This window comes from Simochromis diagramma, unplaced genomic scaffold, assembly GCF_900408965.1.
Source record: "Simochromis diagramma unplaced genomic scaffold, fSimDia1.1 OVJJ01000321.1, whole genome shotgun sequence".
Lineage (NCBI taxonomy): Eukaryota > Metazoa > Chordata > Actinopteri > Cichliformes > Cichlidae > Simochromis > Simochromis diagramma.
This window is the reverse complement of record NW_024386772.1, coordinates 8,539,411-8,552,108: the sequence shown is the minus strand read 5'-3', so window position 1 is coordinate 8,552,108 and position 12,698 is coordinate 8,539,411. Positions and strand designations below refer to the sequence as shown.

Below are 12,698 nucleotides of genomic sequence, written 5' to 3'. Positions count from 1 at the left end.
TTACATAATGAAATAATGAGTTAGGTCTGTTAGAGTAACAGCAATGCTGTAAAACCTGTAGCATAAATTCCTAAAAGACCTACTGCCTATTAGGTTAGGAAAATATATGAGTTCTGATTTTGGCCTTTGACACAATCAGTAGGTCTGCAGCTCTCTCGACTATCAGAAGTAAATGTCAGTAAACATTTTTTTTTTTTTTGAACAACCACTTATTTGTAAATGCAAATAGACACAATCTGAACACTCAGTTACCAGAGGGATAGACAATGTCTGAGCAATTTATGAATGGCTCAGATAACAGACACAACAAAGAGACGATAAAATGACTTAATATATTTTCTCATGTGCTCGTGTGATAATCATTTATCATCAGCGGCAAGTCGAAGCTTCCTTTTGAATACCATTTCACTTGTGTTATTATTAACAAAGAAAAATTCTGCTGCAACTACTTCATGGAGATTCTGAACATGCCCAGAAATCTCTGACAGAGTGACTCTTAGACAGGTAGATGGTCTGATAACAGTGGGAATTCACAAACGGTGCAGTTCGTGTTTGAGAGCTCTCTGATTCTCTGAGTGGCAATTTGTGAATACAACAATTTCAACAAACCCATTGAGCTCTCCTACACTCTCTTGACTGCCAAACACCTAGTAACCATTGTGCTCTAAACACTTGTTCATACTTTCTTCCCACTCAGCCAATCACCTGCATTGCTTACATGTAGTTTTGCTTTGTGGGTTTACTTGTTTGTTTGTTTTTTAATTACTAAAACCCATACACACACACACACACACACACACACACACACACACACACATACATACACACATACACACATACACACATACATACATACATACATACATTTATTTATGTGTCTGTGTGTGTGTATTTCAGCAACTTATAGCCCATTGAATCTCATGATACTATCTATTGTGTAAGTGAGGTTTATTTTCCAAGGAGTAACTCAGATTTTTTTCATATAAATGTATATTGATAGCAAACTGTTGCTTAGTTACACACCCAAGAGTTAATAGTATAACCGCTATGTTTCTGACAATGTGCTTGGTCATCTTATGGATGCAAAGTTCAATGCAAAATTCATTCTTCTCTTTCCGAGTTTTTGCTTCCTACTCACTGCTGAAATAAATACATGACCCAATATGTCAACCAGTCACTACGTGTATCTTTCTAACCAGGAGTAAATATTTAGACCTCAAACATTCACAACAACCAAAATGACCAACTCTTAAACCCAAGGTGAGCTACAGATTTGGCTTTGTAGGTTGATTAATATGACAATGGGATTATTATTCGTATTGATAATCACATTGTTTGTCCAAATGTCAATTAACATCACCTTGTAACAAAAGTATAAATTATTACAGCTTTACACTAATACAGCACCTGCAAAAGCCTTAGTCATGGTAACATGTATTTTTGTGTGTAATAGTAGCTCCCATAATCACAGTTTTTCATTCTTATTTAATGGAAATGCACTGGGTGAATATTAAAGAGCTCCTTTGCTATACTGCAATCCTTTACCGACACTATAATATGACTTGGTATCACCCCTGGTTTGCATGCCCAGCCAGCTACAAGCATTAGAAATGACAAATCTGGTCAAGCAACATATACATAGAAATATTTTTTCCTATTACGACACAGAGATCTTTAAATATAGCAGGGGCGCGCTGTTCTGAGAAGCAGGCATTGCAAATTGTTTGTGACCCAGTACTTATTGTGACGATGGCTCTCCTGGTGTGTTGGAGGTGTGTGATGAATGAGATTCTCTAATACAGGGAGACATTTCGGTGGCATGCAATTTTAGATCCTCATATTGTGGCAACAAAGTGTACAAGTTAAGGTCTACTGAATATTCTCATCAGTAATTATAGTCTGCAGCCCATGTATAATAAATTCAGTGAATAATACGCCTAAGCAACATCCTCAGCACAATGCAAAACGCGGGATTGTTTTCTGCCTGGATTCTTTCACTCAGAAATGTGACTTCACCATCAGCGTTGTTAATTTAAAAACGCTAAATATAAAATTTCCCCTCATGTATCAGGTTAAACTTTGTTTCCGTTTCTTTCTCCGTCATACACACATTCTCTCGTCTTTTGTAAATTAATGCGCCGCAAAAAACCAGCAGGGTGCAGACATGAGCTTTCTGTAAAAAATAACCTCTATCAAAATAATCTCTCTGATATTGAATTTAACAGTGAACTTTATATGGAGCAAATCACACTGCAATAAGCTCTCGCATATTCCAGTGTCGAGTTTTATATCTCCACGAGTAGTTCTATAAAGGAATAAAGATGAGCTTTTTTCCCCCACACAACTCCCTTAGATTAGGAAATCTGACGTTTCTAGCACTACTTGTGCACGGACAGAGGAAAAGTGGGTGTACACACTAGTTGTGCTGTGTGGCTCTGTAGTGCCTCAGCTCAGATGAGCTCACCCAGCCGATGCGCACATCGTAGTATCCTACCAATGTGAGAAGGCGTAAGGACGGCGAGCAGCATCCTGTAGTCAGTGGGAAGTGTGGATGCTTTGGTACAAAGGAAACCGAGTTTCTACTACGCAAAGTAAATAAAGGGACGCGTAAAGGATTGCGCGCCAAACTGCCTCATGTTGGAAAGATTTAGTGGCTTTGTAGGTTGCCTCCACCGATGGGAATCTACTCTTTTGTGGGAGACGGGACTGGACTTCGGGTTGAGCGGTTGAAGAGAAGAAGCGTACTTTAAACACTCTGTTTTTCATTGCCTTTTTTCTTTTTCTCTTCACAAAATGCCAGGATTTCGTCCATCATACGCTGCCCAGTTCCAGTCAGGCTGCTAATTTGGAAGGACGCCAGACCTCCAGCCTCTCATATCTGCAAGTTCAGTCCAATAAATTGTGACATTGTCTGTCAGCCTTGGAATTAGAAATCGATACTCGAGAAAAGGGACGCATTGTTTTTCCTTCGGAATTTTTACGGTCTAGTTCCAGCTATCCTTATAAATATGCGGTTTGGTTGGATTAGGGTGGTTTGGTCCAGCTTCACGCTTTTTTAGCTGGAGCAGCGTTGATAGTGACTGATTATTGCTGTTGAATTTGTCCATGCAAGACTCGGGGTGGAAACATGTCTGACCACTTCTTTGAGAGGATCATTGCTATCAGAGATGGCATTTTGGTCCAGCACTTCGGTTTTCACCTCTAAAGTGCCCCGGAAAATCTTATTCATGTTCACCCTCTCCCTGTCTGTCACCTACTTGTTCTATAGCTTGATGAGCTGCTACAACTCGCTGCAGTTCCCTCTGCAAGAGACCTATGTGTATCAGGGGAGGCTGGTGACAGAGGAGACAACTTTTGTGACATTGAGAGAGAAACTTTATTCCACTTCCCAGGGCTTTTCTGAATTCACCGAATCCGAGAGAACAACCCCGGTATCCATCGCTAAAGAACATGCCGAGGCCGAACAAAGGACAGTGGAGTGGATTAGGACTCAGCCGTCTCCAACTAAATCGGCGGCGGCGTATCATACCACTGCGCTGGAGAGGGAGCACCAGGAATTCAGCACCACGGACAGCGAACTCAGGGTGAACTGCACCTCGGATTACGGAGAGAAGAAACTTCCCCAAGCCATTATCATCGGGGTGAAGAAAGGGGGAACCAGAGCCCTGCTGGAGGCTCTCAGGGTGCACCCGGATGTCAGAGCAGTTGGAAATGAGCCACATTTCTTTGATAGGAACTACGAAAAGGGGCTTGACTGGTACAGGTGAGTTACCTTTTCAATCACGTGCAGTTGTTTGTAGAAGGTCACGCATATATATATATATATATATATATATATATATATGCAGGCGTATATGCTTCATTGGTTAATTAATTTTTCCGTGTAGAAATGACATGTATGTAGATGACCGTGTATAGATGACATGTAATCCCATTCACGGAACATAATTTCAGCCTTCACGGCAAAACTTTTCCACTTGTCAATCAGCACTTTCAGCTACATTAGCCTACTTACGCTAAAATTACAAAGCAGAGCCTAAAAGGAAAAGCATCGCACTGTTATTCTCTATACCGATTTTTCATACATACACACTGGAGACAACGGCATGCTGACAGTGTCGGAAAAATCGAATAGAGCAGCTTTAGAGAGTGGTTGCTCTACCAGTAATACACATGATTTATGACATTTGTCTAAAACATGATGTTGTCTTTTAAAAGAATCCATTTGAATTCTTTTCCTTCTCTACTACATGGGTTAAGTGAGTTCTATGACTTTTTATCAGATAAAAACGAGACGTGGTTTTACTGTTTTTATTTGAAGCTTCCCCTGGCTTTATCATAGAGTTTATAATGAAAACATATTTAATCCCATTAAAAAAACCACAATAGTATTAAAAATAGCAAAGAGTTATACATTGTTCACCTGGTGTCTGCCATATACCAGTGGATGTGCTGTCACACAGGAGGTTAAAGGTTAGACAGGGGATCATCATCATATATTTTTAAGATTTTTAAGCTATTTATATCCATCTTATACAACATTTTATTTTTATTTTTACAATTTTGCTAATTTGTTTTGAAAGAGCCAATTTGGGCTCCATTCGTCTCCCCTTATCAGCCAATAAAGCTGAAACACACAACACTTTGGAGAAAAAAAAGATTAAAGAAAGCCTATCATAAATAAACAATACATCGTTGATAAATTGTACGAAATTTTCACATTTACATTTTGACTGTGAAAATATGTAGTTACAATTTTGTACGCAGTCACACCCATGCACACAAAAGCGTTACCGTTTTTTTTAAAAAGGGTGAGATTGTTTTTTTTTGTACGTATACTGCTTATTACATAAAGATATCCCACAAATATTTAAATATATGTCAATTTATATTTTGATTTTATGAGTCAAAACATAAAACCAATAAAATGAAACCATGAATTGCTGTAGCAACTGCTTTCTTTTATTGTCCTTCCATCTATTTGACTAATAGTACCATAAAAGCTTGATTTCTTGAAACACTTTGTTTCCACTACAACCAGTTCTCGGTTATGTGAGAATTATTTACACAACCTTTCATGTGTGGTCGTTGACATTCACTTTGACTCCAGGTTTATTTGCCAGTGAAGAACCTGTTTATCACTAATGTGTTTATAGGAGAAAAAAAAATCAATTTAGGAGTTCATTCATGGTCAGTTGGTCATGGCTCAGTTAGGCGTTGTTTTCACATAATGATGTTTGACCAGGGGAATTTTCTAATGGAGTCAATGAGCTGATGAGAATGACACTGACTCAAAGTCCCTTCTGTTCCTCTGTAGATCTAAGTCTGTTACACTGGTGTTTGGGTTGTGGAACATCTGCTTTCATCTCACTGCGTAGACATGGGAGCTCTCAGGCTGTTCATTTATCCTGTGCTAATGCAAGCTGTTTCATTATGCTTACGGTGAAAGGCTCATTAGACAGGAGGATGACATGCTCACATAAATAATAATAAATGCACTTGTGTGTTTTAGGGCCCCTGGGCTAAATAATTCCTGAAGGGGCATTTCATTTTGAACATTCACCTCAAAATGACACAAATAAACACGCAAGAAATATTTTACGTCGATGGATAGGCTTCATCGAGAAGGGTGTGATTTTGACTTGTTTCGATGGTCAAAGTGAATAGATATATGCTTTAATCATGAGTTGAGTCACCCTTTTGTCATTGATTTAAACATTAATTCAGGCAAAGTTTGTTTGTTTCTAAACACTAAATGATGTATTATATTGCCTCTCTCTTCCCTGTCGGTAATGCTCTGGCTAATGCGCACTTAATGGAAGTGAAATTATGATCACATACTAATGTTTGCAACAGTTTGACATTGCTGTAGTTGAATGAGACCAGTAATCTCACAAAATGGAATTCATAAATTTGGGCCTGTCTCACTAACACCTGCTCTGTATTTTGACAGCTATGATAGAAGATCTATAAGGAATATATCAGTCTGATGACATCCTATAAGTACATAATGAAATGCCTGGGCTTACTTTCTGACCATGTGTTTTTCTGCCGAGGGCTGGTATAAATACAAGATAACAGAGCATTATGGTTTTCTACACATATCCTACAAATGTTGTTAAAGTGTCTTTAGAATGAATTGCGATTGTGTTTGTGTTTTTCTTGTTTTTGTTAACTACCTATGTCATATCATGGCATTGCACAGGTACATTTTACATTTACAGATGTCTATGCATTTTGATATTTTTTCATGCAATTTTGTGAAATTAAAATACATAAAAAAAATGCCAGGATCAGGACACAGAATGCATGTCTCTAGTTTAGTTTGGAAATACTGGTAGCACTAGCTTTTTTGGTATATCATGCAAAAATGACAGATAAAATTCCAAGATTTTTCTCTGCGGTACCCATCTATGAATATAAGCTCTAGTAAACTCTTGCTACAGATGTTATCTTGTACACAGCCATTTTTTTTTCTGGTATTTCAACTGTTATACAATGTTTCTTTACAACCACTCTTACAGAATAGGGCATGTTGTAAAACAAGGTCATATGCATAATTACATGAGTCTGTTGGAGGCACAATCTTGCTAACCCTAAGTAAGTTTTGAGGTTTGGATGTTTAACTGTGGAGTTTTAGGACTACAGTAATGGTAATTTACTTGTTGGAGCATAATGTTAACTTATGCCAAACACGTAACTCGCTCTAGAGTATATTACATTCAACACAGCAGGTTAATGCACATGAAAACCATTATCTACTGACCAATAAACTCTGCTGGAAAGAAACATTATCATCCCAGGAAAATCTCTTGGACATCTATGTTCTGATAACAGATATATATATATATTAGAATCAAATTAATCTCTGATCTTACCAAAATCGTTGCTAATACATGTGTTTACATTACACCAATTGTAATTGCTTCTAACACCCAAGCATAATAAAAATGCTCCATAAAGTCAGAGTAAGCAGGTCCAGATGTTTCACAAGGTTGGTTTAAACCTTTTAATAAACTGATCCGAAGAAAAAAAAATGCCCAGTGTCAATGACTGATCGTGATTACTTTCTGGCTGCATTCCTTCCGCACAGGACAGATCATGTTGTAAATGTGTGGGGACATCTGCTTCTCCACGTCCCAAAAATAGCAGCTTCCAAGCTGAACTTCTTCATTGCAGAGTTTCCTTTGAATTCAAACTCGTAAATAATTAAAGAGCTAAGAGCAATGCAATAATGGCAACTGCTGTGCTGAACAAGTGATACATATCCGTTTTCAGGGAGCTGATCAAACACATGTGAAAGAGAAAAGATGCTTAACATATTCATCACTTTTATACATGTCACACTGTTCTGCATCAGTGCATGTAAACACCAGAGCTTATTAAAGCTATATTCTGTGAAAAGAGCTGACACAACATTTTTAATTGGAATGATTTCACTCAGAATGAAATGTAAAAAAAAAAAACAAGGATATAACCACAGTCAAAGGGAGTCATAGGTTCTCAGCAGGAACATATTTTGTATTTTTTTTTTTCCTGTTGGCTTCAAGCAGTTCATAAACAAAAGTGTAAAGCCTTGTGTATCTTGCCTTGATATTAGAATTTAGTAAGCCTTTCACCGGTTTTCAGGGTTTTTTTTAAAGTTTTTTTTAGTTATAGGACCCTTTATCTTGACAGAAATGGCAGGGGTAAATAAGGCCCTATCATTTCTTACACACAATAAGAATGCATCTAGGCAATGTAGTACTTTAATTGACAGACAATAGTCAGTTGTATCCATCCTCAGTGATATATTTTGCATTTATTCATTTAGAATGAAAATAGTTTTTTTTGTAGGAAATGTAAGGAATGCACTCATATAGACAAATGTAACGGACCATCTACTTATTACAGCTACAAAGCTGTGGCCTATGGCTAAGCAGCGGAGGAACTGAATTGAATAGTTATTGATCGAGCTGCATAGACATAGTATAAAAATTGAATATAGCTACCATGATGTCACCTGTTGATGTCTGATATCTTGTTCTGAAGTCTTGAGATAAACACTTCTGTAATCGTGGTCAAGAAAAAGGGGAGCGTCTCACAGTTGAACCATACACTTACTGGCTAATGACTTGTGATTTACATTTTGTTAGCCAATGAGCATGCCGTTTCGTAATCCTTAATCTCTGAACCATGGTTAGAGCAAATAAAACTTCTGTCCAAAATGAGTGACTGACCCTTCAAACTCCACATGAAAGTTTCTACATGGGTCTTGACAGAAAGCTAATTTCACAATGACTTCTATAGGTCCAGCTGTCTTTTTGCAGCCACAGTTATTGCCGTCAAGTGGCCGAGAAATAGAATGAATGTTTAATGCACTTCCACATTAGCTTGTATGTATTTTATACTGTCCATGGACAGCAGAGCACTGGAGACACACTGTACGCCTCAGTACTTGGCGATCCTGCTCTAAACTTTATGTCGTTTGCCATTTTGTGGCTAATTTGCATTGGTTCCTAAACACTTTCACTTTGTAATAATACCACTTACAGTTGTTTGTGGAATACCTAGGAGGGAAAATCTTCCTGGAACTGACTTGTTGCAGCAGTGGCATCTTATTACAGCCAAACTCGATTCAGTGAACATTTTAAAATGAGCCATTCTTTCACAAATGCCCATACAGGCAGACTGCATTGCTGTGTGGTTGATTTAGACACCTGTGGCACAGGGACTAAAAACACCTGAGTGCTAAGATTAAGAGGTATGGCCCAAGACTTTTTTTTTTCCATATAGCGCATAGTTAGATTTAAAACAAAACTTGAGTTGATATTCCAAGTTGATAACCACTAGGGTTTGCTTACTCTTCATAGATTTAGTGATGTAAGTGTTGAAGTATAGAAAATATATGTTGGTCAATCTATGTTGAAAGGGTATACATTTTTATTTAATCACTGTGTCTGATCAAACCAATAGGCTATGAATAAAAAAAACACAGAAAAAACACACTACATTAACAATGTGTTACCATGAAATCATTCACTATAGTGCCATAAAAAAGTCTGTAAATTACGGTTAATTTTTTAAACTCTGTATGTATGGTGTACATAACCTAACCACTTAAATCTAAAATTACACATAAAAGAAAGAAACAAAATGAGCTTAATGCAGTTTTCTATGCATTTTCAATCACCAATTCCAGTATTTAGATCATATGGAGAGCTAAATACCTTCTGAAATATCTATCTAGTGTCCTATAGTCTATGTTTTAGCAAAACAATATAAAATACCGTATTTATAATGTAATATATCATACTTTTAGATTGCTTAATTTGCATACAATTATACTAATTTATACTGGAGAAAAGTAACCCATTGCTAAAACCTTAGCAGCTGGAGAAACTTGAGGGATCAAAATGCAAAACTAAGCTTTTTTTTTTTTTATAGAGAACTTGGAAGGAAAATGATAATTTCACACATTTTGTATATTTCAGAAGATTTTTAACTTTCTAAAATTGTAACATAAGCATGCATTTCTTTTGCAAAAGATTTCTGACTGGATTTGAGGTTAAAGAAGTTTTTAGTTTTTTTCAAGACTATAAAAGTTTAGTTTCAAACCCACCACATGTGATATTCCGATTAGGTTTCCAAGTTTAGTGTAGGCCTGGTATAAACCTCCATAGACAGTCCCAGATTGGGGACTGGTGCCGCGTTCTTGTTTTTAGCACTCTTGGATAGTTTCTCCAGTGTGTTTTGAGCTTACTTGAACAAGCAATTTGCAATGTAGTGCCATCATTACTGCTCACAGAGGACTTTCATCAGCCAATTGGCACTTTTAATGCTGCCTCTATTTCTGAGGAAAGAGGATAAGCCATCACCACAAGGATTTAACTTATCTGTTCTCTTGAGCTTGAGTCAACCTGGTGCAAACGCCCATGCTGGAAAAGGAAGTGTTAGATGCTTGGTGACCAACACAGCAACTGTTGACTCCAGCTCTGCCTGTGCTCACGCATACAGTACTTCAGTGGAAAAAAAAAGTGTGCATCATAAATTGTGCTAAAGAATTTAATTGATTACCAGTCATTCATTAAGATTTGTGTCCGATGTGGGTAAACACTCAGCAGGAATTCACTTTACGCTGATTTAATGAGCACCTATTAGAGAGGTTGACTGTTTGGTATTTTCGTCACTTTTGCAAAATGTCAAACAATGGTGTTTACATTAATGTTAACTAATAGGGTTTGTGAGGAGTGAGAAGCACAGCAAGAGTCTATAAAGAAAAAAAGGATGCTAAACTGCTGTCAAAAAAGCTTCAAAAAGTCATGTATCAGTAAACAAGGCAGAAAACTATCCATTTTTGGACTCACAAATGGTAAATGGACTAGTACTTACATAGTGCCTTTCTACTCAGTTGAGCACTCAGAGCTCTTTCTACAAAATCTGGGGTTCAATATCTTGCCCAAGGTTTTTTTGGCACGTGAACTAGAGATCAGTCCGCTGACCTTCCAATTGTTCAATGACCTCCTGTACCATCTGACCCACAGCTGTCTGATTTTTATTATGCTTCTAATTTAAAGATAGTTAAAATATTAAATTCCAAAATAGAAAAGATATATTTTTCCAAACTTTAACATCTAAGGTGCATAGAATATTAATACTAGGAGTATCTGCCTACTACACAGTGGAAAAAAAACCCACAATTTTGGAACATGTCAGATTGTCCATTTCAGATTAATTCTATTTGAAAAGCATGTGTATCCAGATCAAATAATACAGCAGAGAGCACGAGGTTTCTCATCTATTGAGGCTCAGTGTAATTCTGTTCCACACTGATGAATACACTGCAAAGTCAGTAGTTAGATTACTCTTTTCACAAATCAGAATAGCTTTCTGCCTGCAAAAAAGAACATCATATGGAGCAATTATGTTGTGTATTATGTGATAAATATGTAATTAAATAATGTTAAATGTTGAAGCCAGAATGCAATTTGCGAGCAATTCCAAGATTCAAGGTAATTAAAAGTGAAATGCACACCAGTTCTGCCTGCAGACTCATATTAAATTTGTGCAGCCTATCTGTATTATGTATAAAGGTGAACATTCGATAAGAGTCTGCTGTACAGCTACATCAACAGAGTAGATTCAAGCCAAATCCTATGTGAAATTCATCAAAAATCAATATGACTCTGAAACAAAGATGCTGAGTAAATTTCAAGTAGCTCTGTCTCTGTGTGCTAGTACATGCACCTCATGAGTACATGTGCTGTGTCTACCCTCCATATGTTTGGATAACCTGTTACATATTGAGTTTTCTTTGTAACCCTGGATGTCAAATTTGTCAGAGTGACCTACTTCACAGGGTGTAGGGTTATTGCCCTACCCACTTCAAGAGTTTATCATTCATTAACAATAAAAATATATATTCAAATTTCATTCAAATTTTATCCAAATAAAGGTTACAAATAAGAATCAAAAACAAAATGTTATTTATTCTTTTTAATTTCCCAATAAAAACATACACATTTCCCTCAGCTTTGTGCCAAATTTTTCCTCTGAACGTCTGTGCTCAGTCTGCAGTGGCTCTATGCCCCACCAGTGGGCTCTGCCTCACATTACTTTTTAAACAGCTAGAAATCCATTTCCTGAAAAGTATGAAGCTGTTCTATGAAATGTGTCCAAAAGTAAGACTTATTGACCCATAAATAATAAAATAATGTAATACAACATAATTTAGATGTGAGGTACAGATAAACACAAATTGATTAAGTTGAATACTGCGATGTACAATAAAAGAATCCTCGTATATGCCAGTTAATGGTTTTCCTCACAGTCCCAGTCACAAAATCTTATCTTTCCTCATGTGGTGCTTTTTCCATTGTTATACCTCTCTGACCTGTCTTCCCCATGTGATGTTTTTGTGTAATGTATGTATGGTCGGAGGGTAAGATGGCGCCGCCATTGCGTGCAATAGGTCGGCAGCCTTAACATGAAATTTCCCACTTGTGGGACTAATAAAGGTATCTTATCTTATCTTAAATTAACTAATCAAAATATAGAATGTATCCTTTAGTCATATGGGAAAATATTGGAAAAATGTAATTCAAAGGTTTTCTACAGGTTTTGCATTCAACTTTGAAGATAATTGCATATAAATAAAACTTGTAAATTAAAAGAAAGTTCATGAAAATTACAAATGATGACATGAGTGGATCAACAGCTCAACACAGGTCTGCATGACTGTAATGTTTAAATATATTTAACCATATGATAAACTGGTTACCGGTGAGCCAGAACCAACATTTTTCCGAGATTTGGAAGCTGTAATATGTCTGTGTTATTAAAATGACACTTTACAATAAAAGCTAAAGAGACATACCCATAAATCTTTGGGAGATGGCCCTACCTTACCATCTCTGTGCTAAAAAAACAAATCAGCATAGCTTTCAACTCTATAATTGTCCCAGCAGATGTAAGTTTTATTCCAAGAAATTTGAAAACTATTTTTGTTCACTATGCATCACATTTAAATGTACTTGCTAAGTTCCATCCTTCTAAATCCAAGATTAATGTCGTGAAGATTCAGCTTTCAGTCCAAATTATAATATTTTTCTGAACTTAATGTAGCTTCTGGTGCCTAAACCTAAACAAGTGAAAGTGCAAAATGAAATTCTGTCAAACAAGGTAACTAAACGACCACCACTCCAAAATCCAAATTCACA

At 36.8% G+C, this 12,698-nt stretch overlaps 1 protein-coding gene across 1 annotated transcript in view; it reads left to right on the top strand.

The window, feature by feature from the left end:
- Positions 1–2,364: 2,364 nt before the first annotated feature.
- Positions 2,365–12,698, top strand: part of hs3st4 (heparan sulfate (glucosamine) 3-O-sulfotransferase 4) — an 85,071-nt gene continuing 74,737 nt past the window's right edge. The window contains exon 1 of the mRNA XM_040046866.1: positions 2,365–3,763. Within this exon, the coding sequence (XP_039902800.1) occupies positions 3,168–3,763 (596 nt within the window). The 5' untranslated portion in view covers positions 2,365–3,167. The remainder of the gene's footprint in view (positions 3,764–12,698) is intronic.